Source organism: Excalfactoria chinensis, chromosome 19 (genome assembly GCF_039878825.1).
Source record: "Excalfactoria chinensis isolate bCotChi1 chromosome 19, bCotChi1.hap2, whole genome shotgun sequence".
Classification (NCBI taxonomy): domain Eukaryota; kingdom Metazoa; phylum Chordata; class Aves; order Galliformes; family Phasianidae; genus Excalfactoria; species Excalfactoria chinensis.
In genome coordinates this window covers 8,561,061-8,586,787 of record NC_092843.1, presented here as the reverse complement: position 1 = coordinate 8,586,787, position 25,727 = coordinate 8,561,061, and the positions used below count along the sequence as shown (strand labels likewise).

At 48.9% G+C, this 25,727-nt stretch overlaps 1 protein-coding gene across 4 annotated transcripts; it reads right to left on the bottom strand.

The window, feature by feature from the left end:
- Positions 1-819: 819 nt before the first annotated feature.
- Positions 820-23,803, bottom strand: WSCD1 (WSC domain containing 1). Of its 4 annotated transcripts, none has more exons than XM_072353218.1 (9): positions 23,665-23,803; positions 16,221-17,012; positions 13,124-13,238; positions 12,500-12,684; positions 10,068-10,189; positions 5,673-5,838; positions 4,141-4,305; positions 3,630-3,830; positions 820-2,264 (listed from the first exon to the last, which is right to left on the bottom strand). In XM_072353218.1, exons 2-9 carry the CDS (start codon positions 16,630-16,632, stop codon positions 2,245-2,247), a joined length of 1,386 nt encoding a protein of 461 aa, XP_072209319.1. In that variant the 5' UTR covers positions 16,633-17,012; positions 23,665-23,803; the 3' UTR covers positions 820-2,244. The 4 variants fall into 4 exon arrangements, with proteins under 4 accessions (XP_072209319.1, XP_072209317.1, XP_072209318.1 ...); XM_072353216.1 differs by having other exon boundaries at positions 820-1,853; XM_072353217.1 differs by having other exon boundaries at positions 16,221-16,823.
- Positions 23,804-25,727: the final 1,924 nt, after the last annotated feature.

Genomic DNA, 25,727 nt, shown 5'->3' with positions numbered 1-25,727 from the left:
GGCCCAGGTTCACTCTCATCAGGATGTGATACTAGCCATCAACAGTAAGTGGTGCCCATGCAGGCCTTCAGAGCAATTAATGGCATTTTTGAAAAGAGCCTGTTCTCTGTTAAGTCACCACAAAGGTGAGTGGTGCTGAGGCCCAGAGCCATGCACACTGGGGTGTCCCAGCACTGCCCCACAGTGCAGCTCAGCCCTTTGCTTTGCTGCCAGCTGCCCTGCTGTGGGGAGGGGCAGCTCAGGTTGGTATTTGCTGGCATGGCGGTATGGTGCCCTGCCTGTATTGCTTTAGGAGTATTAACTGTTGGTGTTTAAAGCAAGTGCTTCCCTTGCTGAATTTCAGGGATTCTTTTTCTTTTTTTCAGTGGTCTAACTTTAAGGATGTTTTACAGCTGCTTGGAGTGGCATTCAGTAGCTTTTCCTGCTTGGGTGAAAAAGTAAAGTGCTGGAGGTTAGTGTTAAGTGGAGTTCAGGTAATGGAAGCTGAATAAAGCTTTCCAGATCCCTTTGCTACAGCTGCTTTTGTTCCGGATTGTATTATAAATTTTTCCCTATTTGCATTTTCCTGGACTTTCCTGGGGGGAAAAGGAAAAAGAAAAAAAGAAAATAAGTGAGCTACAGAGCTACTTTTCCTTCACTTACACCACTGCCAATGGCAGAGGGCTTCTGGCTTTGTGAATTGGCCCTGCAGCCTGGAGGCAGCTCCCCAGCACCAACAGGGGCTGTGTGGGATGGCCTGAGGCTGAAGTGTGTTTGATGTCTCATTTGTGGTAGTTTTATTTTTTTCAGTGCCAGTGACACAGACGGAGGAAGCCCAGCTCCCTTTATACAAACTTCTTGTTTTATTAAAACTAATGTTTTTGGGCAAGTTTTAAGGAATCCCTTATTTCATGTGAACAGAAGTGCCTCGCAGTCCCTCCAGCTGCACCGCTCACTGGGTGCTCCCAGGCACAACACCCGGCACAGGGGCAGTGAGCAGCTGAGCAGACCTTCGTTCCATCCCTGGGGCTGTGGCTGGTGACAGCATGGGGCCAGGCTGGGCCAGGCCGGTGGTCCTGCAGAGGGAAGCTGTGGGTCGTGCTGAGAAGGAACAGGTTTTCTGAAGTGCTCGGATGAAAACTGTTTATCCATGTTGCCACGCTTTTCCTCCCTTTACATATTGCCCACTTCCAAACTGGTAGCCCAGCAGCAACTGGTAAATCCCCAGCAGCAAGGAGCAGCAGAGCTCTGCAGTTAAGACTCTGGCTGTCTATGTGCAGAGGAGTGCCTGCAGGCAGACGATGCCACCATCGTGGCTCAACCTTGTTCTGCTACCCAAAATTCTATCCTCTGCTTCTTGCCTTTTGGAACACCTGAAGTGCCCTGAAGAACACTTCAGGGTGGAGAGAATTTGCACTGCTCAGCAGGCTCCTCAAGTATCTTTGCTTTAGATGCTATGAAGGTCTAGTCTCTTTTTCTTTAAAAAATTATTTTTAAGCACAGTTGAGTGCTACCATGCTATCATCTTGGCACATACTCTCTGGGCAGCCCTGTGAAGTTTCTTCCCCTCAGGGCCTCATCCACTGTCAGGATGTATCTGTTGATAAGATCTTTCATTTCCTGGGTGAATGGCTCAAAATCCTTTTGCTTAGCACCAGACCGCTTGAAGTTCCCATCCCTGTTGTTCTCAACACAGAGCAGGCGGTCCTCTGTCACTGTCATGTTCAAGAACTCCACCATCTCCTTCAGCTTGGGGATGAGGCTCTGTTTCAGGTCCTCATAGTGGATGACAAGCAGACGCTTTCCGTACTTCAGCCAGTCCAGAACGTGGGAGGCCCACCAGGAGGCATAGCTGTTCACAAAATCCGGCCAGTCTATATGATGGGAAAACCAGGAAAACGAGAGCATGTTAGCCATGATGTTTCCACAGTGTTCCAAATATTAAGTTGGAATGAGATTAGAGGTGCTGGTCACATATGAGGTGGTTGGATGTGAGTGCTGGAGAAAGCAACATGGCTGGCTGTAGCTACTCAGCTCTGCAGCCACAGTGAGGAGATGGGTACCGCTCTCCTGCTTTGCAAAGTGGTGAGGATGCAGAGTTCCCAAACGTACAGCCACCAGGCACCTGGACTTCTTGGTTTCAGGCATTAGCAGGGCTGAGAGTCACCCAGCTGCCTGGGAGCCACCTGCCTCAGGGGCAGAGCTGCAGCTCAGCATCCTCACTGTGCCGTGCTTCTAGGAGCAGAACTCTCCTCTTTCAACAAGCTAGCAGCTCCATGCAGGGGCTAGGGAAGGGCAAAAACAGAAGGGAGAAGCATTTGGATGAGAGCAGTGAAGGGGCACCAAGCAGTTCCTGCTTGGCTGCTCATTTGAGCAGTTTTTCGCCATGTTATTTCAAGCAGACCTTTTTGCCTCTGTAATTTTCCTACCTTTATACCTCTGTTTCAAATGGAGTTTGAGAAAGATATGGGGGCTATTCTACATTTCATATATACGTATGCATATAAATCAGTATACATACAAATGCAGCACTGAGACCCTGGTTTTGGCTGGGGCACTTCTCAGTCCAGAGGTGTTGAGTAATGTAATTTTCTCACTGCTTCTGGGGAGATGATTTAAGGAAACAGGATTAATAGTGAAGGTGCTTCTGTTCCTGGCACGTGGGAGGGATTTGCCATCACTTGCCAGGATCACTGTGACAAAGTTTACTGAAATATTTTCCCTCTACTGCCATATGTGAAATCTTAATCTCTTAATCTCTTGCTGGTGCCCGTGATAATTTTCTGAGGGCCAAGCTGAAGGTTTTGCTCTTGATGAAGTGCAAGTGTGGCCAGATTACAACAATTTGTAGTTTGCTGTATGGGAAAGCCACGCTCTCCAGGCTTTGCTTTCCCTTTTCTGAGGGCTGTTTTGTTTAGGTTTTGATAAATAGATCTTGAGCTGTGGCTGATAAAAGGTGATCTAAGGACTTGGGAAAGAAACATGCTGTGACCAAGGGCACTCTCCTGCTGTCCCCTGAGCCCTGTGATAAGTGGTTTGCCAAGTCACAGCTTTTATGCCTGAAACATGCAGGGAGAGAGATGTGTGCTGAATCCTTCCTGTGCTGCAGTCTGAGTGCAGCAGTGTGTGCAGCAGGGCAATCACAGTCCCACCATCCAGCAAGTCATTTTGTGCGTTCATGGAACTCTGAAGTCCCCTTATTGCTCCTATCTTTATTTATCTGCAATGCAGCAGCACCCGTACAGTGCTGTAAAATTTCCTTCAGGAAAAGTCGCGCTTCATCAAACCCTCAATTTTAAATTAGATTTCTCTCTGTTATTACATGCTGCAGGGGCAAACTTCCTTCACAGAGCACAGCCTGACAGATGGGCTGCACACCAGGCATTTGGTGCCTGGATGTGTTTTCTCTGCTGTGTGCTTCTTTGTTAGCAATGCTGCAGTGCAGGTGCTGCTCTGCTGTCAGTGGTGACAGAGGCACAGCCTGAGTGCTTCTGGGCCTGGTCTTTGTGTGGTGGTGCTCAAGTCCCACTGAATGTCTGCAGTGCTCCCTCAGGTTTTGTGATCGTGTCCTTGTGTTACCCCTTCCCAGCACGCAACAGCTACAGACTTTGAGCCCTGACCACAGCAGCCCTGCGCACCCATCACGCTACCTTTGCTCTTCCAGTTGCGGTCTGCGGCATAGCCCAGATGCCCGGCGAATTTCCTGTTGAACTCTGCCATGAGTGATTTGTACGGGTTTCGTATCAGCAGGATAGCAGAGTCAAACATTTCAATCTCCGTCTTGCCGCTTTCATGTGTCTTCACACAGATGGTCCGTCTACTTCGCCAGTGGTCTTTTTCTCCCTTAAAGCCTGTTTATAAGACAATATTGTTGTTGGTTTTTTCCCCACGTGACCATATGTCCGTGACTTTTTACACTCTTAAACAAGGCCTTACTGCTGCGAAAACATCAGTTGATTAAACTTGCTGCCCAGTACCTGGGACCAGGGCTGCCGCCAGCAAGGGGCTACTGGGGCAAGAGCCACCCTGTGAGCTCCTCCACAGTTGCTGTGGTCAGCAGCAGTGATGGCCTTGGGTGGCTCCAAGCAAAAGGATGCTGAAGCAAGAAAAGCCCCATGCCTCAGAATGGCTGTATGTCCCATCACTCCCTGAAAATGGTACCTTTGTTGTAGAGGGCTCCATCGAAGTAATAACTGCCCGTGTAGTAGCCTGTGGCGTGCTCAATCAAATGGCGTGCCCATGTGTTGCCAGCCCCTGGGAAGCTTGACAAAGCAATGAACCATTTGGATTTTGTGGTTAAGAATTTCCTGTCTGTGCAGCGGGTGTCTGTGGGTATAGAAGATAATTCATTGTTAGCATTGTGGTTTTTTAATTAATTCCACTGACAGCCCTTGATTACAGAGTTTATTGCTTTTTTTCTCCCTTACAAATATAGGATATCAATTTGAGTTCAGTTGTGAGTCAGCTACTTCTGAAAATTAATTCAGCCGGAAGGGGCCAAAGAGATTATCCTCAGAAAAGGTTCTCCCTGGTTTTGTGTTAGGTGACACTTTTTGTCAGAGTTGCAGTGAACCATTCTACTTGCCAGCAAGTTGTGATAAAAGCCCCTTGATGTCTGTTTGTTAACTGCTGTTTGCCTGGCAGGCTGGCTCTGCAGTGAAACCCCAAATACACCACTGTACCTGGAAACAGCAAGTTTTACAATGCAGGAGAAACTCTTCTACTGAAACAAACTGGCACTCAGTCCAGCCTCTGGGCTGTGATTCTCCTCCAGAAAAGGGCCTGAGGCAGTTAGGAGCCCTCTTGGGGCTGACCACCAGCAGGGGCTGAACAGAGCTCTCCTGCCAGCTTCTGTAAGTCCAGCCCACATGGCTTGGTGTGCATTAAAAGCAAGGGCAGAGGGAAAGAGTGAGCATCAGCTATGTAATGACTCAAAAAGAAGCCAGAAAATAAATTAGAGATCAGTCTTTTTGTTCTTCAAAGTAGCCTACAGATGAAGCCATAGCCTGAAAGTGCCAGCACAGTGCCAAGAAGGCTGTCTTGTGCTGCTCCTTATCTACACAGATGGGGCAGATAGTAGCATTTTCGTGAAAGCAAGCATTCTTACTGCTGTTATTTGCAGTCAACATCTGAACTAGGAAATGGAGCAAAACAATGGATGTTGGGAAAAACAGCACCTCTCTTCACTTTAAGCTTGTAATAGTTTTGCAGAATGTGGTGCAAAGCACTGCATGGAAGAAGCTGTAGGTGTTATCTTATGGTTCAGTAGATTGGGGCATTACTCTGCTTTACTCTCTGGCTTTGACATACACAGGAAGGTATTTTGGAGGAATATGGGCAGAGCAGAATCAGAGCCTGCTGAGCTGTCTCTGTGCCTGCCCAACATGCTGGCGTGTGCTCAGGGAGCAGGTGAGGAGGCAGGCAGAGTCCTGGTCCCATTGCCTCAGGTTTGGCTGCCCGGGTTCTGCCTCCTCTCCATCTGAAAAACTTTATTTTTCTCAGTGGAGGAGCTGTGCAGCTGAACAAAAGAATGTTTGGAAGTAATATTTGGATAAATGCATACATGACTGTGAGATGAGGATTTAGATAAGGGGTGTTGTCTCACTGCCCGCCAGTTGTGCACTGTGGGTAAGGCTGCTGTGAAGCAGGCATTCCCATGTGCTGCAGGAGGGACCGGGGCTGCAGGGCTGTACCTTGCACGGGTGTCTGGTAGGCCAAGCAGTAGCGCCCTGTGGCAGCACTGCTGGCGTTGGGCATCGCGCTGCAGAGCCGCCTGTCTGCACCATGCCGCAGAGGAAAGCGTCCCGTGGGGTACCCGCAGTAGCACTCCTGCCCCCGGATCACTGCCAAGGGAAACTCCTGCGATGGAGAGAAAATAGATTAGTGAACAAATGCCACAGCATCAACAGCCTGTGGGGAATGCTCCTGTTATGCAAAGGAAGATAAATCTTCACAAGCCACTGTCAAGATCAAAGCAGTGTTTGATATATCATTGTAAAGCTCATTTCTTATAGTGCTGCTGTCTTTCACACTGCAATTTCTTATAAAATGGTTTTCAGACAGATCTTGTAAGGCTTGAGAGCTCACAATGCTGCTTTTTCATTATTCATAAAAACATATAATTCAGTGATATTCCTTCAGTCCTAGTATGTAACTGCACCTGAAACTTCAGCAGGGGAAAGGCTGTTCTTATTTACCTCTGAAGTGAGCATTTTGAATTGCACCATCTTTACAACTTCCATCTACAGCCCCCCAAACAGAGAAGTGAGCTGCAGTTATGCTTAAAGTCATAAAAAAACGTGTGTCTTACTATGACTGCTTCACAGTCTGCAAAGCCTCAGTGTCTGCAGAGGGGCTGCTGCAGGTTTTGAGCGCTACTGTCTATAGTTTGATGGAACAACTTCTTGGGACCACAACACTAAGCCAGCCTTGTGGCATCTGCTGGGGGGTGTGGAGCCGGAGCTGCCATGTGGGCACAGTACCACTCAGCAGGAGCTCAGCTCTGTCCTTGGGCACAGCGCCTCCTGCATGGCATTTGCTTCTCAGTGGGGACATGTCGTGTGAAACCCAGGCTGACTGCTGTCAATGACAGATGCCCTAGCAGAGCAAGCCTACTGCTGTAGATGGTGTTTGTCTCATGGAAATAATTCACAGTGAAATTTCTGACTCTACAATATTTCTTTTTCATGTGTTTGATTCAGGTTTACTAATCTTGCCCAGAGAAGGGATCAAGTTGCAAAGCAGCTTTGCTGTGCTCTGCAACAGATGCAGAGTGGTGGTGCTGGGCCGCTCTGCTAATATTGATGAGAATAAATAGAGGGGTTTGGAGGAAAACATCTGCTTGTTGTTTGCTGAAGAAATTAGTGGGTGCTTAGGAGTTCCATAGGAAAAGTACATTTACCAGTTTGCTAAAATTGGCCCTAAAATTCAGTCCTCATCTCTGCCAGGGGGCTGGGAGTGCGTTTTCTCTGACTTCCACAGTGTCTCCCGCGTGTGGCACATCAGTATGCGTGGAAGGGCTCGACCTCAATGACAGTGGCTGAAAGAAGCTCGGGGGTTATTCGAGCGCAGAGTATTCAATTCTACCTATTCCACAACAACACTTTTTTGCCTTTTAAAAGTCTTCTGGAGTCTGAGAGCTCGTGCCAGGACTGCTGAGCAGCTTATCTCTTGCTCTTCTCCACATGTTCATCCTCTGATAAGGAGTCAAATACAACACGCATGCCATCTGTGCCCAAACAGCCAAAATTTGCTTAGTGAATGAGATACGACATTGTCAGAATCTATTTAGTGATTTGATCCAAGGGCAAAATAGTTTTGCCTGCAAACAGAGATCTTTCCTTCACAGCGAAGGGATGTTTCTCCATTTGAAAAATGAACAAACATCCTGGCCCTAAAGTGCAGTCCAGAATAAGAATGCGCCATGTCTCCTGCCAAGTGGCACCTGCGAGGGACTCGCTTTATGGGAAGGATGCAGATTTTCTCAAAAGACCTGAGCAGGTACTTCCCCGCTCTTCTGCATTTCTGTGCAATGACTGTCATGAAGGCAAAGCAAGACCAGGACAGTGTAGTACAGTTCTGCAACCACTCTGCATCACTACCTAGGCCTGTATGTGGTTCAGGGCAACAGGGATCTGGGGTGGGTGCTTTGCCCCTGCAGAGGTACCAGGTTGCTCTCCACATGTACAGCCTCCCTTGCTGCTCAGGAAGCACTGTAAGAGAGCTCTCTGGCTGTCCATTTTTTGTTTCTTCAGGTGTTTCAATGCCTTTCCCAAGCTTTCATGCAGGTGGGCTTAGAATTTCATCATAAGCAGCAGAATAACTGTGTACCTGGACTCTGCTCCCATTGCCTCCATTAGCTTTTGTACTAATGCTACACCTCCTGCTTCCGCTGTGAAGTCCAGTAATCCTGCCAGCATGCAGTGTAGTGTACCAAGTATACAAAACACCTATCAAAGAGCTATTTCTGGGATGGGGAAAGGAAACGTGTGGCTGGAGACGGGAGAAGGAAGTGGCTGGAGTCAGAGCCTGCAGCACACTGGGAGAAGCAGAGTAATAATGACTGGACCCAAAGCACCAATGCCAAGCACAGAAATCAGCAACTGATTGCCTGGAGTGCGACTGTCTAACAAAGCACATCAAGTGACTGTAAAATGGCATATTCAGCCCTGACCTCCCATTCATGTTCCATCAGCAGCTACATGCCAGCAGCTTTGCTCAGGCCCAAGCTACAGTTAACACTTGAGGCAGCTGCACACGAAGCACAGAGCTCGTCTTGCAACACACAGATCTGTGGTGCTACACTTCACTCAGAAACAAGTAAGCCAGGAAAATCTGTCTGTGACTGGGCGAACGTCTGCACTGCACCTGACAGAGTATGCTCCAAATGTGTCCATTCTGCAAGCTGTACCGGGAGTCTGTTGTTTATGAGAAAATAATAGCATGTAACTACATCTGGAAACCAAAATAGCAGGTCTGTTTTGAAATTGGAACATCTGTGTTTTTTCCCTGGGAACAGACCAAGGAAGCATCCTAGAGGTGCTCAAGTCTGAGTTTGCAAACTTGCTGGCATGGCTTTTGGATGCATTGAGCTGGTGGGGTTCTCTTCTCAAGACTTGCGTACCTCATTTTTATTTTCATTGTATGTAACTATAAAAAGTAGCTGACAGGTAAAATGACTGAATATTTAAAAATATAAATTCAGATGGAGATGGCTAACTTGCTGTGCAGGTTGGCTTTCAAAAGAGCATATATGAAAATTATGGCTTCTGGCAAAGAGATACATTCATGGCTCTGTGTTATGGGGTGATATTGGGTAGCTATTAAGGCATATCATCACTCTCAATTAAGGAAGAAATTGATCAGTAAGGCTACTTAGCAGGTTTCGTAAAGTTTTTACCTCGAATTCATATCTCATGTGCTTTCAAGGACTAGAGTTTCACCCTTTTGGCTGCACAAAGCCATTGAAAGACTAACAACTAAATGTGCTGTGCTGCAGTTTGATTTTCTTCAAAGTCCCCACAGAGCAAGTGAGTCATTTGTGTATTTAAATATAGGCCTCAAACCAGTCCCATTAAAAGCCCACTGGCCTCTTCAGGATATACATAATTTGGGGGAATTATTCTCTTTCATGTAGTTGGTGAGACTAAAATGAGCATCCTGTCCTGACTGCAGGAGAGCTAAGTAGGCCTGTGTCAGCCAGGAAGCCATCCTTCTTGTTCTGGAAGGATCTAGAGTCAGTGTGAATATTTCACAGGGCTCACTCTGCTATCTGGAGTTAAAGCTCACATTGGTTTTTTGTGCTCCAGCCAAAAAACTTCTCTCAAGTTGCTGGCAGTCAGTGTGCACTGTGGTCTTTTCTTCTTTCTGAACTGGGTTGGGTCGCAATAGACCTTTTTTCTTCTGCTTGATTACTGGTAGGAAGTGCACACCACAAACAAGCTATGAAATTGGATTGTGACCTTTTTCCCCAATGCACCTGCAATCAGCGTTGCGTAGATTTCATGAAAAAAAATCCTAGCACAGACTTCATAAGCTTTTCCTTCCTGCATCATTCATTCATAGCTAACACACAGCTTTTGCATTTGTGCCAACAGCATGCCAAATTGCCTATACCTGCCAACGAGTATGCCCAAAATGGCACTGCCACCACAGGAAGTGGAGAACTTGCCTTGAGGGAAAAGGAAAAACAGGAATAAATGTAACTGTGGTATTATTTTGTGTTGTGTAGCGTTTTGCTTGGAGATAAGAAGCGGTACTACAGCAGACAAGAGGTGAGCACTGTGATATCCAAATGGTGTGTATCAGTGGGGACTGTGGCTATGCTACTGCTGCTGTTTAAATGCAGGGAGGTTTTGCCAGACTTCATGCAGGCAAATCATCGCGATCATCATAGATGTTCTCTAGTGTTTGCTTCCGGAGGTCAGCATGGTGCCTGGCATCGCTGGGTACTGACTCTGGTGAGTTTTGTCCTTCAGAAACTCATTCACAAATTCAGAGCTCTAAGGCACTAATCTCTGCTATTCCTTTAGTAGATTAAAGTTTAAAGTAACAAAAAAGAAAGGATGTGAAATGAGAACTGTTCTTACTTTCTTGGAGCAAAATTCAGAGCACATCTCCACCGTCAAATTGGGCTGTATCAAAGAGGCTGGAAAGGTGTCTGTTAAATTTTCTGGAGCTCTAAAACATCCTCGATAGATAACATTCCTCCCTGCAGGGATATGAAATAGGTTTCTCTTGAGAAAACAATGTCCATAGTATCCTGCCTCTATCACAAAGAACAATATTAGTTTCAGAAGCAAAAGAATAATGAAATAAATCTTATATTCCAAATACTTTAGAAATAAGAGAAACCATGATAATATACTAGAAAAATGTGTTGCAAATCCTGTGGTATGAAAGGAGCAAATGCCTTCGGCTTTTACTAACCCCTGAAATCAGGGCTGCAGCCAAGAGTTTAAATTAAATTCCACCAGTGGAGGGCATCGCTATTGTTTGCAACTCCTGGTTTTCTTTTGAAGACACGCTCTCCTCTGAAAGGCTTAAAAGCCCCGATAAAAATCTACAAAGCTTCCCATCATCTGCACCAGAAAAGGAATTTAAACGAATCCTGAAAGCCCCCGCCGGGACCCACCCTCCTGCACATCTGCTCCTCCTCTTCCCCTTCCCTCGCCTTCTTCTCAGGGTTCTCAGTCTTCAAAATCTGAACTAGGCTTTTGTAAGCTGCTCAGGGAGAATCGCTTTCCTGAAGTCTTTAGCATCAGCCTCTGATCTGACCTGCCCTTCTATATACACTGCTGAGCTAGGCAGAATTGCTCCAGTTTTTGCATCACGATTGAAGTCAAGGTGTGGCCCAAATGGTTGTTACAAGCTGCAGTGCAATTCTTCCCTCCTGCTTCAGAAGTGTCCCTGACAGAACCCGTCAAAAACCCAGAGTATCTATCGTGGAAGCTCCCCGTCCCAGGTGAGGTGATGCGTTCGCACAGATGAACCAATGGCAATGGAGAAAACCTCGTGTGGCTGGGTTAGAGATGGAAAGAAGTGTGAGTGCTATGTGACACTGCTGCAGTTCTTAGGATTCTGTGAGCTTTACAGACGAGGAAAATGTCTTCATCTTTCTGCACCAACTCTCTGTTGACATAATTAACTCTACGTGACTTAATAGGGCTAATGGTCTCTTTGGGTCTTTTGAGTCTTGGTCTGTGCCCACTGGCCACACCATCAGAACTGATGTGGGAAAGGGCTGGTGCTGGATGGCAGCAGACGGGTAGTGCAGTTCTGAAGGCTCCTGGGAACGCACAGCCCCCCAGGCTGCAGGAGCTTCACACTTCAGCACTTCTGGGTGAAGGGGACTCAAGTCCTGTGCCTGCCCATAGACACAGGGCACGAGTAGCAGAGTCCTGTGGTAAGGGCAGTGCTGTGCCCGCTGCACCAGGAGCTGCTGCCTGAGCTGCATTCTGCACTGCTGCCTTCCCTAATGGATTCTGCAGGTTTCAGAGTTACTTCTACATTTTCACAATTATCATTATGATTAATACTTCTGTTGGCCGCTCAGCTATATCACTGTCAGTGGGATTTTTCAAACAGTCAAATATCAGGTGTTAGTGAGAGCAAGCAAAATACCAGTCTTGCTCCAGGCTAGATTAATTTGATGACTTATTCATTAATAGTTAAGAAAAAATAAATGTTGTCTTTTCCTGTGAAATACGTGTATGTATTTTCACACTGAAAATTTAAACACCTGCCAATGTGCCTGTCAGCCTGACACTGGCAATTTAGGCCTATGTGCCTTTGGTGTGTAATTCCTGTGTGGCTGATCAATGATGGTACAAACTTTGACTCTTTAAGAAGTGAAGTGCCAGCAGTGCTGGCACAACCTTGGTCTTGGTGCTTGTTCTCAGCAAATAATATCCAATACCAAAAACGAAGCTGTGCTCAGCCGTGGATATTTCATATGCCTTGTGTTGGCCCAGAAGTTTATCTGTTGTGTCTCCCGTGGCAGCTAACTGAGCAGATGAATGTTACAGAGAATAGATGACAAGCAGTATCATCCAAAGATACAACACCTCAGGTCCTTCTAGAACAAAGACCTTGGGAAAGTGGAACTCTGGGTCTCATTCCTGTCACTGAGACTTCTCTTAAGGTACTGGTGCACTTCTGTCTCTGCCCTCTATTCTCCTGTTGTAGTCACAAGATTGACTTTTGTTTAGGATTATTTCTGAGCTAAGGATGGTATTGGTGGGTGTTTCTAAGCCATTCTAGGGCTGTGTCTTAAGCACGAGGTTTTGTGCCTTCACAGAGGATGCAGAAGGAAGCAGTTTCCTCAGCTAAAGTTCTGTCCCACTGCAATCCCCAGGCAGCACTGCCTGCCTCCCGGTGCCACTGCCATCCCAGGCAGCACTGCTGCTGCAGGGAGGGAGCCATGGACCACACCAGAACCACAGCTTTGTCCCTCAGTTCCCAGCAGTGGCTGCACATGCAGTGCCAGAGCAGCACTGAGAGCAGCATCACCCACACTTACGTCGCGGTGCCGCCGCCTGCAGCTCCTCCACTCTGTAGACTGACAGCCGGTTCACTCCACCGCATACTGAGCCTTTCTCACCCTTGCACTCGCTGTTGCACTCCTCAGGCCTGGATGTGGTGGCTGGGAGCTTGTTCCCACAGTAGCACTCTGCACCGTATACCAGACCTGCGTAGGCGTAGGCCCTGTGGGTGCAGCACAGGCACAGTCAGAACGGACCCTCTGAGCACCCTGTGTGGGGTGGGGGTCTGGCAGTACACTCTGTGCACGCTGCAGGAGCTGCATGCTGCTCTGTGGGGTGTGCTGGGCTGGGAGCCCTGATGCTGCTGTGAGCATAGAGATCTGGGCTGAGGAAGTGCCTAACCAACAGCTGACTGAAGGCTACGTTTTGACCAGATCAACAGAAAACACATCTAAGTCGCTGTGCTACAGTAAGACCAGTAGATGGGCATCAGTGACATAATCTGTCCCAAATGGCAGCAGAGCTGCTATACGTTGGAAGGTCTGAGACAATCACGGTTTTCACAGATGCCGCATGTTTAACGTATGTGGGCTTTTCCCCTCTCAAACACAGCTCTTCTTACTATCAGAAAAGAGAAAACTCGCTGTGAAAGAGCAGCTCACCTCTCAGCGCACGCCTCCTGACAGTGAGCCACTGTCATTTTTCGTAAGTCGTAGAATACAGCTCCCTTCAGTGTCCTCTCCCTTGAGTCATCGCTGAAGCAGCCCACGTAGGTGCCTGTATGCAGGTAAGGCAGAGTCAGGACACGTGCACAGCAGCAGGTCCCAGTCAGGGCTGTGCTGGGTGAAGCTGCAGCCTGCCTGCCCCGCAGGATGAGCAGCACTGAGTGTGGTGGCGCTGGGATGGGCTTGGGAAGGAAGGGCAGCAGCCATCCTCAGCTGGGTTCTGCCAGGGGGCTGTGTGGGCACAGAACAGATGGTCCTTAAAATTGTGAAAATGTGGGATATTTTGATTTCTCCCAAGTTTCCTTGAAAATCTCTAGTTAAGATGGTGCAAGGAAAATGTTAAGAAAATCGATTTCCTTCGGGTGTGTAGAGTTTATTAAAGCTATAATAGAAAGATAACTCCAGCCCTAACTAGGCAGCACTGTTGCATTAAGCTATCTTCTCTGGTGGTGAGAGATTCTTTTAGCTTATGTCTTGCTTTAGTTAGCATATGAAAGAGAAGTATTTCTGCTACACTGCAACCTCTGTTAAGCCTCTTTTGTTGTCCTGAACAAAACACAATGCAAATCTAGCCTGTTTTTTTTCTTATTTGTGACTGGAAAGCTGATGTAGCACCCCACTGTTGTACAGCAATTTTGTGGTTACAGGTGCATGTTATCATTAATATGCGATAGAAAAAGGAAATTTGATTTTGGATGTAGCAGTACTGAGATGACAACCCTGGGAAATTAAATAACAGGAGCTTCAGAGAGGAAGAGAATAAATGATGAAAACCCAAATTAAAAAGCATTATATTAACAATAAAATAGTGCAAAATAAAGTGAAAGCCACTGTCTGCAGGGCAGAGCCCGGGCACAGTGCTGTCTGGCACTGAGCATCCACAGGCACTGCAGCTGCTGGGAGAGCACTGTGCTCAGAAGGGATCACAGAGCAGTAACAAGACTGCACAGCTACTAGGAGCCGGGGGAGATAAAATGCTCTGCATAGGAAGTTAAATTTTTAATTGATCATAATTTCCAAAAGCTTTCTAATGCTTGTTAACAATACTGTTATTAACGATGTCACTTCATGTTCAGTCAGATATTCACATAACGTGTATTTGAATCAACATAATTCAATGGCTAGTAGTAATAAATAGTCCTTCTGGCTGCCTCTCAGTCAGCAATTAGAACTCAAGCAAGGGCTGGCAGCACGCAGAACTCAGGGCCAGCTGTGCCTCACTGCAGCCCAGCAACTCCTGGAGGGTGCGGGTGATTCTTTTCTGGATTCCTATCCATGAGGAGCCCCTTGAGCAGGTTCACCTGGTGGTACCAATACCACGTGCTGCTTGCAGCAGCCCCTCTGCCGGGTAGGCACCAGGTCCCCATTCCCCCACGCTGGGCTTGGGTCAGCACCAGGCTCATTTTGTGCTTGGCCAGGTGCTGCCATTAGGCTGTATGCCCAGAGCAGGCTGGGAAAGGCAGTGGGCTGCTGGGACACCCCTTGCTCCTGTGTCAGGGTGCTGGCAGCAGTGTGTGGAGCACTTGTGGAGTGCTCCTGTGAGCTCAGAGGCTCCAGCAGGTGCATGATGCAGCTTCACACACTGCCACTGTTGCCTCCTTGTTTCCATTCCCAGCAGCTCACACAGTAGGAGTCGCTTGGTGGCATGTTTCTGTGGGATTTCTGCAGAAGGTGCTCCTTTCCATGAATGTATTCAGCAGTGTAGTAACATGATACCTACTCATTCTGATCCCATTCTTCTGGTGCTGCCAGTTCTTCTGAAAAGCAATGCATCAAAGAGAGCAAAGCCATAGCCTGGTGCTGCAGCCTCAAAAGTGTAGGGTGTTGAGCAGCTGGTGTGTGAGGGCATCCTTCTGCTGGTGTCTGACACTGCGCTGAGAGCAGCTAGCCCTTTTCTTATGTGGGTGGGAAAGCCCTGTGCCCACAGGTATCAGGAGGTCAGATCTGTACAGCTGTTGATAGAAATGGCCAACACATCCCTGCCTCCCTAATCGCAGTGACCCAGCATGAACCCTGGTGCTTTCTGCATCCCTATGCTCAGCCTCCAGGCAGGCAGAGCTGGGGCTGCAGCATAGCACAGTGAGAGCAGGCAGTCCCAGAGCAGAAACCGTGCATAGGTGTGAGTGCATGCAGATGCCTGCTTTGCTTCTTTGCTTGCCCGGGGGACTGGTTTTTAAGAGATTTCCTACTGAATAAATCATAGCAGTTCATGTATGCATTTATTAGTAGCAGTAAGTATTGGGCTTGCAGGGAAGTGGGCTCTAATTTCTGTCAGTCCTGAATAACTTTCCATTTAGGATATTATTTAATCACGAGGACTGGAAAATGTACAGTTTTGTACCTTGTGCTCTGGTTGCTAATGCACTGCCCTGGCCCTGCCCCACGCAGTGATGCACACTCCCTTGCAGTGTGTTGGCTGGTGGCAAATTTCCAGCAAATTCACCAAACACTGAGAGTTTGATCCAGGGGTTCTTTCTTGTTTGGAGCTGGTGGTTTGGTGCTTAGGAAGGGTCTAAGGAGTGGTGTGCACCCATGTTTCATTCCTCTGAAGACAGAGGATAAGACAGCTTATGGGGATGGCCCCAGGAAGCAGGCTAGGAAGAGGGAATGTGTTTGTCACAGCAGAGCTGAGGCTACGCTGGAAAGCAGAAACCTACTTCTAAACAGAAGTTACAGCGTGGCTTTGAACAAGTAATGAAATAAAACTCATTTTTAAGCATTCCCTGTTCTGAGGACAAGCAAGCTTCAGCAGGATTCTCCTCTGCCTGCTTGAAGAGAAAATCATTTAAATCAGAGGAGTGTAGTTCTGTCTGGACTTGCACTCAACCAGCAGAAATACATTTCTGGAGCTACAGCTCAGCATGCAGGGACACAGCCTTACTCTGGCCTGTGCATGCCCTTAAGAACTGGTGTGGAAGTGCTGCTGAGCTGCAGGAAGGCACTTCTGGCACACCTTGCCAGGCCTGCTTGGGTTGGACTGGGGAGCAGCAGTTTGTGCATGTGCCAGAAGGTGGGCAAAGCACGCATCCCTTACCTTTGTGCTCGGTGGTACCCCTCATGGCTCTCAGTCCTGCAGTCTGCATGGGTTCCTGGTCACCAATGAACCTGTGGAACCACCTCCTCCGCAGCCACCTCAGCTCTGAGTTGCGGGATGCCATCCAGCGTGGGCTGTGCCATGGTTCCACCTCTGGCAGTGTGTCTATTCCCACGGGGAGCTGGGCACCAGGGCTCTCTGCCAGGTGAGGGTCTCCGTCCTTGGCTCCCGGCCCCATGTCTGGCCCTGGTAGTGCCAGGCCTGAGGCCCCACGTGGTCCCTGCTGGGCTACAAGGCGGGCGCGCTGCAGCAGCACAAGGCTGCCAGCCATGAGGTATGCAGCAGTCAGGAAAAAGAGCAAAAACTGGGTCCGCCGAAGGAACTTCTGCAGCCTGAAGAACACTTTGGCCATGCCCCCACTGGAACGGGCCTTCACGCCTCCCAGTGGGCTGCCGGTCGCCCACCTGGACAGGTGCTGCTTCCTCCCATGGGTTCAGCCCATCACTCCAGCACTGCTGCTCTGCATGTGGCTGTCAGGGCCCCAGGCAGCCACCAGGCTGGGCCCAGTCCTGCGTGGTGCCATGGCCGAGCCGCTCGCTGCACCTGCCATGCCAAGGGGAGAGCATCAGCAGAACCACACCGCTCCTTGGGGCACCTTCCCTGCGCCCTCCCTTCAGCCGTGCGCTCCTCCAGCTGCTACTCATAATTATGCACTTTAATGACAATAATCCTGTGAGAATGACTGATTAAGCAGCAGATAGCTCCAGCTCTTCAGCGTTAATATTTCTTGAGCTAGAATTGTACAAGAAATAGTTATAATGAGGTGATTTCTCTAGAGATGTTTGGAGAAAGGTTCTTTATTTTCTTTTGTCAATAGTTATCTTCTCCCTTCTTTGTCCATGGCTGAAATGGACAGACACTGCACCAGCATTTTTCTAGCAAAGCACTGGCAAATTCCTTTCTTTCAGTTATGCAGTAGCTAAGCTACAAATGCTGATCAGAAGGAAACAGCAGTGTGGGTGTGGGGAGGAAAGAAACTGCATCAACAGACAATGGATAGGAAAATTATTAGTCTCTCTGCAGTTGAAGGCTATGTGAGGGACCGTGCATGGCACTGTGAGAGGAACTGGAGGTCCTGCTTTTTTTTTAGTCAATTTTTATTGACAAATATCAACATGTAGAGGTGCGTGGGAAAAGAACGGTGAATGTCTGGAATAAAAGCTAATTTCAGATTTAACCAAATAACCACTTCTGAGCTTTGCAGGCTTTAATTGTGCTGATGTGTACCATGATGGGATTGCCTGGGAAAGGAAAGCTCCTTTGTGCTATAGGGAACCTTTAACCTTCTGTAACAAATACGAGGTGGCATCTCCCCACAGGTTCCTGCTTCCCTGGTCAACCACTTCTCTGTGGGGCCAGGCAAGTGCTGAGGAAAGGATGCAGTGTTTTCCAGGGAAGAAAATATTACGGCTTTTGCTTAACTTGCTACTGGAGCACCCCCTGCAATCACCTGTCCCAGTAAAGAAACATCCCTTTGCGGTACTTCGCTGTTTCTGATCTACATTTCTGTGGCTATTCACTTATTCCTCTTTTTTCAGTAGATGTTAGTGATTAAAAGCCTTTGCTTTTTCATTCAGTTGTACCATTTCTTTCTATCTTAAACAGCAATCAAAAGCAAGCTAAAAAACTTCCAAGACAAAGCACTCCAAAGCCCAGCTGGATGTGCTGTCTGCGGAGCCGTAATTCCTGGCACATGGACCAGGCTGGCGGCCTGCAGGCAGTTCGTGGTGCTGATCTCAGCCATAACGCTGAAAATACTGGGTGCCTTTGTTTCTGCTGCTGTACTTAACTCTGAGAGCTCAGTGTGACAAGGCCCTGTTCTCCCTCTTCCTGTACCTGTGGGTTTTTAGCAGCTCATGAGCTCTAGAGAGAGACAGCGCTACGGGCTACAAGGCAGCAGCGTGCTTTAATAAATTAAGATCACTTTCCCACTGTGAAAGTGATCCCAACTCCCTTCCGATTAGCTCCAAAGCCAAAAAGAAAAGAATAAAAAAAAGACACTGATTTACGGCCGTGGAAGAGCTGACCTTTAGATTTAAATTATTGAAAACCTCTGATTAATGTTGTGAGTGCTCAGGAATTACAGTAAAAGGGTCAGAAGTACCTAGACAGATGAACAGAATATTAGCTCTAATTAGACACTGCAGAGTGCTGCCGTGCTCATCTGTCCCAAGGAATAGTGGCAGTCCCGCCTCGTCCCCGCACTGTGCTGGACAAGGAGCTGCAGATACCTCCAGCACAGCACGACACTGCTGGGCCCTGCACGGAGTCCTGCATGGGAGAAGCCGCCCCTGTGGCTCACAGGACTGACCGACGGCCCTCACACAGCGGATAAAAAGTTTAAATGGCATGAGGCAGTTTTACCGCAGCCAATCTGAGGGATACGAAGTACCTCCAGATGCGTTCGCCCTCGCTGTGGTTGCCATGACAGTGCCTTGTAGTAAAAACCAACCAAACAAATAAGCAGACTCCCCGCCCACAGCAACTGCTGAAAATGTACTACACAGAAACTAGATGTTGCGTTTTAGTGGGGAGATGGCAAAGAGCGCTGCTGACATTTAAAGAAAAAGTAATTTGATTTTCCCATAAACTGCATATTGCAGCATCATCAGAGTACGCCTAAAAGAACTGAAGTGCATCACTTCTGATGATGGCATTAAAAATGAAAGAGTAAGAAGGACACGGAATAGTATCCGGTAATGGAAAATGTGCCATTTGTCTTCTTTACACAGATTTCACTTAAAATAAATGAAGTGAAATAGAAGCAGAGTCTTCCATTCCGATTTATCAGTTCTGGTAGCCAAAGGGTTTTAGGACTGTATTAATTGATAGTTGAGTTAAAGTCAGTAAAATCATAAAATAATAATACGAAGAACTCTGAAGTGGGTAATGAGAACTGCTGAACAGCCTCTGGGCGAGGAGAGCAATGAAAGGGTCAACACTGCACCAGGAACAAAGGGAAAATGAGGAGCAGTGGGTGCTGTGTCGGCCCTGTGGATCCACAGCGCTCAGCCATGCAGCTCTGATGGTGAGCAGAGCTCAGAGGTTCTGTTTTATAGAACAGTACTGTGTTCTTATTTCATATTCATTCGTATTACTCACTTTAGGAGCCACAGGTGCACTTCTAACTGTGTGGAGGTCAGATAACCATTTGTTTGTTTGAACAGTGGCCTTTAGCTGTTTGTGCCTGGAAATGTCATTATGGAAAAGCAGCATTATGTTTTTCTGTGAGACCTGTAGTGTTTCTGTTTACAGCAGATAGAAATACCCTGTGGGGAAACTTTGCAGTGCTGTATGCCAGCAGGACTAAGTGCAGAGCAACTGGACAACTCCTATCTGAAATTCCAGAACCCCAAAATATAGATCTGTTCCAACATCTTTCCTAGAACAAACAGTTCTGGGACTTCTTTTGCTGTCCTGGGACAGCCAGCTGCTTAAGACAAAGATTTCCCTGAACGCTGCAGCTGGGTGCAGCAGTGTGCTGACCAGGCTCAGCACCATGTCAGCGCAGGGAGCCAGCAGGCTGTGTGTGTGGTGCTGTGCCACCCACCCTGCGCAAACTGCCACACTCCTACCAGCACCTGCACTGAAGCTGCTTTGCTTCCTGCAAGCTGCATCGCCACCAGCCTGCTCCTGGGGCCCTTCTGTGGAGTTGTGCAGAGCACTGGGAAGGGCCAGAGCATGGTCCAGGAGCTCAGCACGTTGCGCCTTGGAGCATGTCCATGGGACCACGCATCACAACCAAGGCACTGCCCAGTTTGATTATCACTGGTTTCCTTCTAGCCCTTGTATTCTTTCATTACCCACATAGTACCAGATTTATAACTGCCATAAAGGAGTTGTTACAAGGAAAAGCAGGTCAGAAACTTGCTTCCAAAATGATCTCACAAATTGTGATGTAAAAAATGTCACATTAGGCAGCTGCACTATCATTATATTGTTACTTCTAAAGAGAAATAAACAACGTCAAATTCTTGGTGATTCTGCCCTCCAGGCTAGTGGTGTAGCTCCAGAAACCATAGGGGAGCACCGAGTGCTTTCACTGGTGCTGTGGAAGCAATAAAGAATATTCTCAGGTGTGCGGGTGAGGAACTGCCCCAAGGCCCATCCTTCTGCAGGGTGTTCAGTGAAGGAGCTCAGGTCAATACTGCACTGAAGGCTGCAGCCCTTCAATAGCAAATCATACCTAAAGACCAGCAGGATTTTGAAAATTCAGAGTTCTTGGCACAGAAGCAAGAATCAGTTTTCTCCTGCGAACTGAAGGCAGCGGGACTCATGGAAACTATTCTTAGGGGAAAAAAAATCCATCCCTTTTCCACATTTGATCTGTATATCCAAGCGGAAGTCAACAAGCCGTAATCTAATCTGCCATTTCCTGGACGCTCAATTTGGGCAGTCAAGGCCAACAGTGTGCTGTGCCTGTGCATGGTGCAGGGCAGAAAGAAGCATCTGGGAAGCTGCAAGTCTACAGTTGGGGTCCTGTCAATAGTTTACAGGTCACTAGGAATAGAAGTATCTTGTACCTCAAATGGAATCAGTAGAGGAAGGCCACATTTTCCCAGCTTCCAAATCATGGGGTATGAGAGAAAAACAAAGATGTGGATGAAGGCTTTTCACATGTAAAGCAGCATGTGCTGCAAGTAAGGATTAGAGGACATCCTGCTGCTCTTCTGTCTTAAGCCAAAACCTACTCAGATCGAGATACAGGTTGATGCTGATGGATTTTGGCTTACATCCATCGGTACTTTTTCTGGCTTGTTTAGAAATTGCCATGGGGCATCCTCTCACTAACTTGACAATGTAACTTAGAAATGCATGCAAGCAATGAGATGAGGTGTGAGGAACAGGAGCTGACCGCTGACCCTCCTGGCGGCTCAGAGGCTCACATAAGCACCACCCACCCTTCCCTGGAGGCTCAGGGCAGCAGCAGCAGAGGAACTGCACTGCCGTGGGCACTGCCACGGCAGCCTGTGCTGGAGGGCGTGGGGCTGAGCAAGCTCAAGGCTTGTGGCCCATTTTACACAACTGGGGCAAATGGAACCAGGCTGAGCCTTAAGAGCACTTCTTTAGCTTAAAAATTGGAGTGTAGGGATGTGAACACACAGCGTTATGGGGAACAGTCCTTTTGGGGTCACAAAAGAGAACATCACAAGTTCAGGGTCTCTGTGCTCTCCCTGAGGGTCGGGCACTGCCAGCAGTTCTGTGGCCCCATCCTGCCTGGGCTGTGCTGTACCCTTCCTATCCCTGCCCTCCATCCATGTGGGAGGAGAGCCCTGGTGGCTGTTCTCCCTTGGCCCCAAGGCTGGTGCTGTGGGCACATCAGCAGTGGGGAGGCCATGGCAGCCCTTTGTGGGCCCCACCAGGTCCCCCAGCTCTGCACTCTGAGTGTTTGTACAAACCACAGGGAAAGGGATTCTTCCCCATCCCTTCCCAAGGGCCTCCCCCTCCCCAGTCATCTGATTTAGAGCATAATTAGGCTTTCAAATATTCCTGTGTAATAACTCTCCCACCCCTTCCCATGAAAATGAAGCTGATCTGCAGGATTTTTGGTAAAGCCACAGTGGGACCACTGACATTCTCCATGTTATCTTTCAGGAAGCATGTAATTTTTTTAAATTACCTAACCTCTCTTTTGTTAAACAAGCAAACACAAAACCATGCGTGCAGGGACCACCAGCCTGCGCTGCCTGCTGTGCTCCCATGTGCCAGCTGTTCCTAGCTGCCAGGAGCAATGTGCACATCCCCACCTGGGGAGTGCCACACACTGCAGGAGGGCTCCGTGTCAGCAGCCCTCTGCGGTGCTGCCTGAACCCTGAGAGCACACCGTGAGGGTGAGACAGGCACCTTGGTGCTCCACGTGCTGTGCTGGCAAATGGGGCAGCCTCCTTCCTCCCAGCAAGAAGTGTGCTTGCTGCAGGATGTATCACGTTGTAAAGTTAACTTTGATACTGATGTGGCGTTAAAGCTGTTGAATTATGGTGGTGATCAAGCAGAAAAAAATAAATCTTTATGCAGAGATGGCACGGAGATGGGGAAATGGTGTCATGTAAACTGTAGACACATGAAGTTAAGAAGACACACGCTTACATAGTATGCACTGTGTGCAGAAGCCAATACAACATAGGAGCTGATAATAATTTGGCTTCAGCAGTGGAAGGTGATGCCACAGAGCAGAGCTGCAGTGTGAGCACAGGGGCTGCAAGCACTCGAGTGCATCTGGTCGCTGCAGCTCTCTCACCAGATGTGCAACTTGCTTAAGACCAATTTGCTAGCACGGGTAGGTGGAAAGCTGGAAAACAGCACTGTCGGAGGCACAGCAGCCTCTGGGCAGGGCTGCAGAGCAGCCTGCAGGAGGCAGCTGGTCTGGGAGCATTTGTTGTCAGACAGACTTGGGAAGTGCTGGGTGGCATCTGGGATCAGAGGCACAGCGGCTGCCTGGTGCTGCTCTGGGAGCTCCTGCCTATCTCAGCAACAGAAAGAACCAGGCTGTGGTTCCGTGCCAGTGGGGAAAAGAAGCAAACATACATGCATATAGACCTACATTTTACATGTATGTACACATATCTCCATGTATGTATCTTGTTCCACAGAAGGACATGTACTCAAGAAACAGCTGTAGGTACATACAGTCCTCTGTCGCTATTCAGTGACAATCTACACCCAATTAGCAAACAGCATTCTTGACCCTAGGAAGTATTTTGCTCAGCGATATGCTGTAGGTGCATTACATGCATCCCTGATACTCAGAACTGAAACACTGCAAATGATGCAGTACATGTGATTTCAGAAAGAAACAAACCAAGCAACAAAACAATCGCCAGCACTGCAGCTCTGTGGCTGTGGGTTTAAGTTTTCCAAGAGCTCGTTGAGGACAATATACCATACGTTGATTTTTATCTCATCCCACCATAGCTGGAGATATTTTCCTGTAATCTGCTGGAATTCAGACACCACGCAGATCTGTAACTACTCACTGCATTTAAGCAGCGTCTTTCATAAAACCCTCAATCCCGATCCCTGCGGCATCCACCCACCGCACACCGTTGGTCTGTAGCCGGCATGTTGACGCTTTAGAAACCGTCCAGGAAAGCAAAGCCTCCCTCCTGCCAACACACACACCGCATCCCTTCCTACTTTCCCATATTTTGTGGATGCTCAGAAAAGGGCATCTCTGCAGGAAACGGCGTTCTTTATCAGTAAGGCAGCTGAGCGTAGCGTACGCCGCGGACAAACGCACCGGGCGCAGCAGCCGCGGAAGCTGCAGCGGATGGTGATGCCCCGGCGCCTGCAAAAAGTTGCCCGGTAATTACTGGCCTCGGGGCCGGCTGACGAGCAGCCCGCAGAAGCGGCCAACGCGGCTGCGTAAGGCAGCGAGAAGTCTCACCTGCGCTCGGCGGTCAGGGAACCCCCGTTAGGGTGAGGCGCGGTCCCAGCCGGTCCGGCGGATGTCGCTGACGGGCACGGCGCCGCTCCCGGAGGCGGCCGATGGGCGCTGCGCCGCGCGCTGACCCCGCGCCGCGGAGCCGCGCTGCCCCCCGCTCGCCCCGCCCGCCGCGCCGCCCGTCAGCCGCCGCCCGCACATGCCCTCTGCGTGCCGCCCGCCGCTCCCGCGGACGCCGAGGCCGGGCCGGGCCGCGTCGCCGCCGCCCCGCCCGCGTTCCGCGGGGCGCCCTCGGCTGCGGCGGCACGCTGCGCCACGCCGGGCGGATGCCGGTGCCGGATCCGAGGGGCGGGGAGCGGCCGAGGGGCGCCGCAGGTCCGCGCGGAGGCGGCTCCGCGGGGCGCCGCCCTGCCCGGGGGGTCCCCGACCCGCTCGGCGATGTGCGGGGCGTTGTTGCGGGCGGGCCGATCTGCAGCGCCGCCGTGCCGCCGTCTGGCGTGAAGAGTTATCGATTCGTTTTAAAAACGGCCGTCCGTACGCGGGGATAGGCGGCCGCCGTACGGCTGCGTGTGCTTTTGGGGCACCTCGGAAGCTCCGTGTCTTGGAAGTCAAGACTTTGGGCACGAGGCCGCCGTAACGCTGGGAGTGCCTGGGGTGGGGGGGAAGAGGGGACCGCTTTTGTCAGCGGAGAAGCCTCTTATTGGCGAGCAGATGGTCCTGGGAGCAGGTTTGCAGTAGCTGTCGTGCAGAAATTGAAGAAGGAAATATAAGGGGTTTCAAGCTGTTACAGCATTCATATAAACCTGACGATCCTTCAGACTCGATAAGATGCAGAAATGAACATCTAAATACAATTTTGCTCTTAGCAAACACTTTCTGGGACTGAATATGTTGGTAGGGCTGCAGCCGTGCAGCAGATTTGGGGTTGTGAGCAACCAAGAACCTGGACATGAGTTGGAAGTTTAACATGCCAGTGCCTGGAGATGTTCTCTCACTCAGTAAGTTGTGCGTCTGCAGCCCATCCAGCCTTTAAGCATCTGTGTGCAGCTTGAAGGCTGAAAAAGTTGGCAATTAATTTTACTGAAATGAATCAAATGTTTAATATAGTTTTTAAATGTTCTGCTGGGTTGAGGCCTAAATCAGTGGGATTACAGGAATATGTCCAGGTGAAGCAGCGGCAGGAAATGAAGTTCACAACAATGTGGGAGAAGTGATGCTGATAATTTCCCAGCCCCTTGATCTGCCTGTGGAGTGTCAGCAGTACAAGCAGCAGCAGCCAGCTGTCCTTCAGCTGCGTTAATGTGGCTGTGAGTGTGGTGGTGCAAAGAGGGGTGAGGAGTGAGCGGTGAGGGGCATGCCAGGCATCGGGGTAATTGTGAATAACAGCCTTCAGCATCCATGGGCGTTTGTTGTGGTGCAGTGCTGCTCAGAGCAGAGCTGAGAGGTTTGGTGTGTTATGTGGGAAAAGGCATGATGCAGCATTTGGGAAGGAACTGGCTGTGTCACGCGTTCTCACAGCTGGAGCTGCAGGACGTGGCTGTGTTACTGCCTTGTCTCCGATATCCTGTTGTCTATGAGAAGCTGTACTGTGATAAGGCCCATGTAAGTGCCTGCTGCAGGCAAGGAAAATGGATCGGATCCTGAATGTGAGAGATTATCTGATGGCTGACATGGCAAAAGTCCTGTGAAAATGAGCAAAGAAAAGGAAACACTGAAAGCTGGGCAGTTTGCACATGTGAAAAAAAAAATGTTTAATAACACTATGACAGAGGGGGCAAAATGTAGGAAAATAAAGCACGTGTGTGTTGTGGTCATGGTGCGAAATCAGTTGTTTGGTGGAATGAGTGGCAGTTGGAAGCTGAGTGAAATCCTGAGCACGGTTTGTCTGCTTGATGCCTCTGCTTGTTTGTTGCACAAAGTGTCAAGAAAGTTGTGTGTTGGTGTCAAGAAATGATCAGAGGGACAATGTGGTTTCGTAAGTGAAAGTAATGTGAAAAATAGTTATCTTGTCCTTTTTATTATCCTGAATAGTCGGGGGTTAGACACTTCATGTGATGCTTACCTAT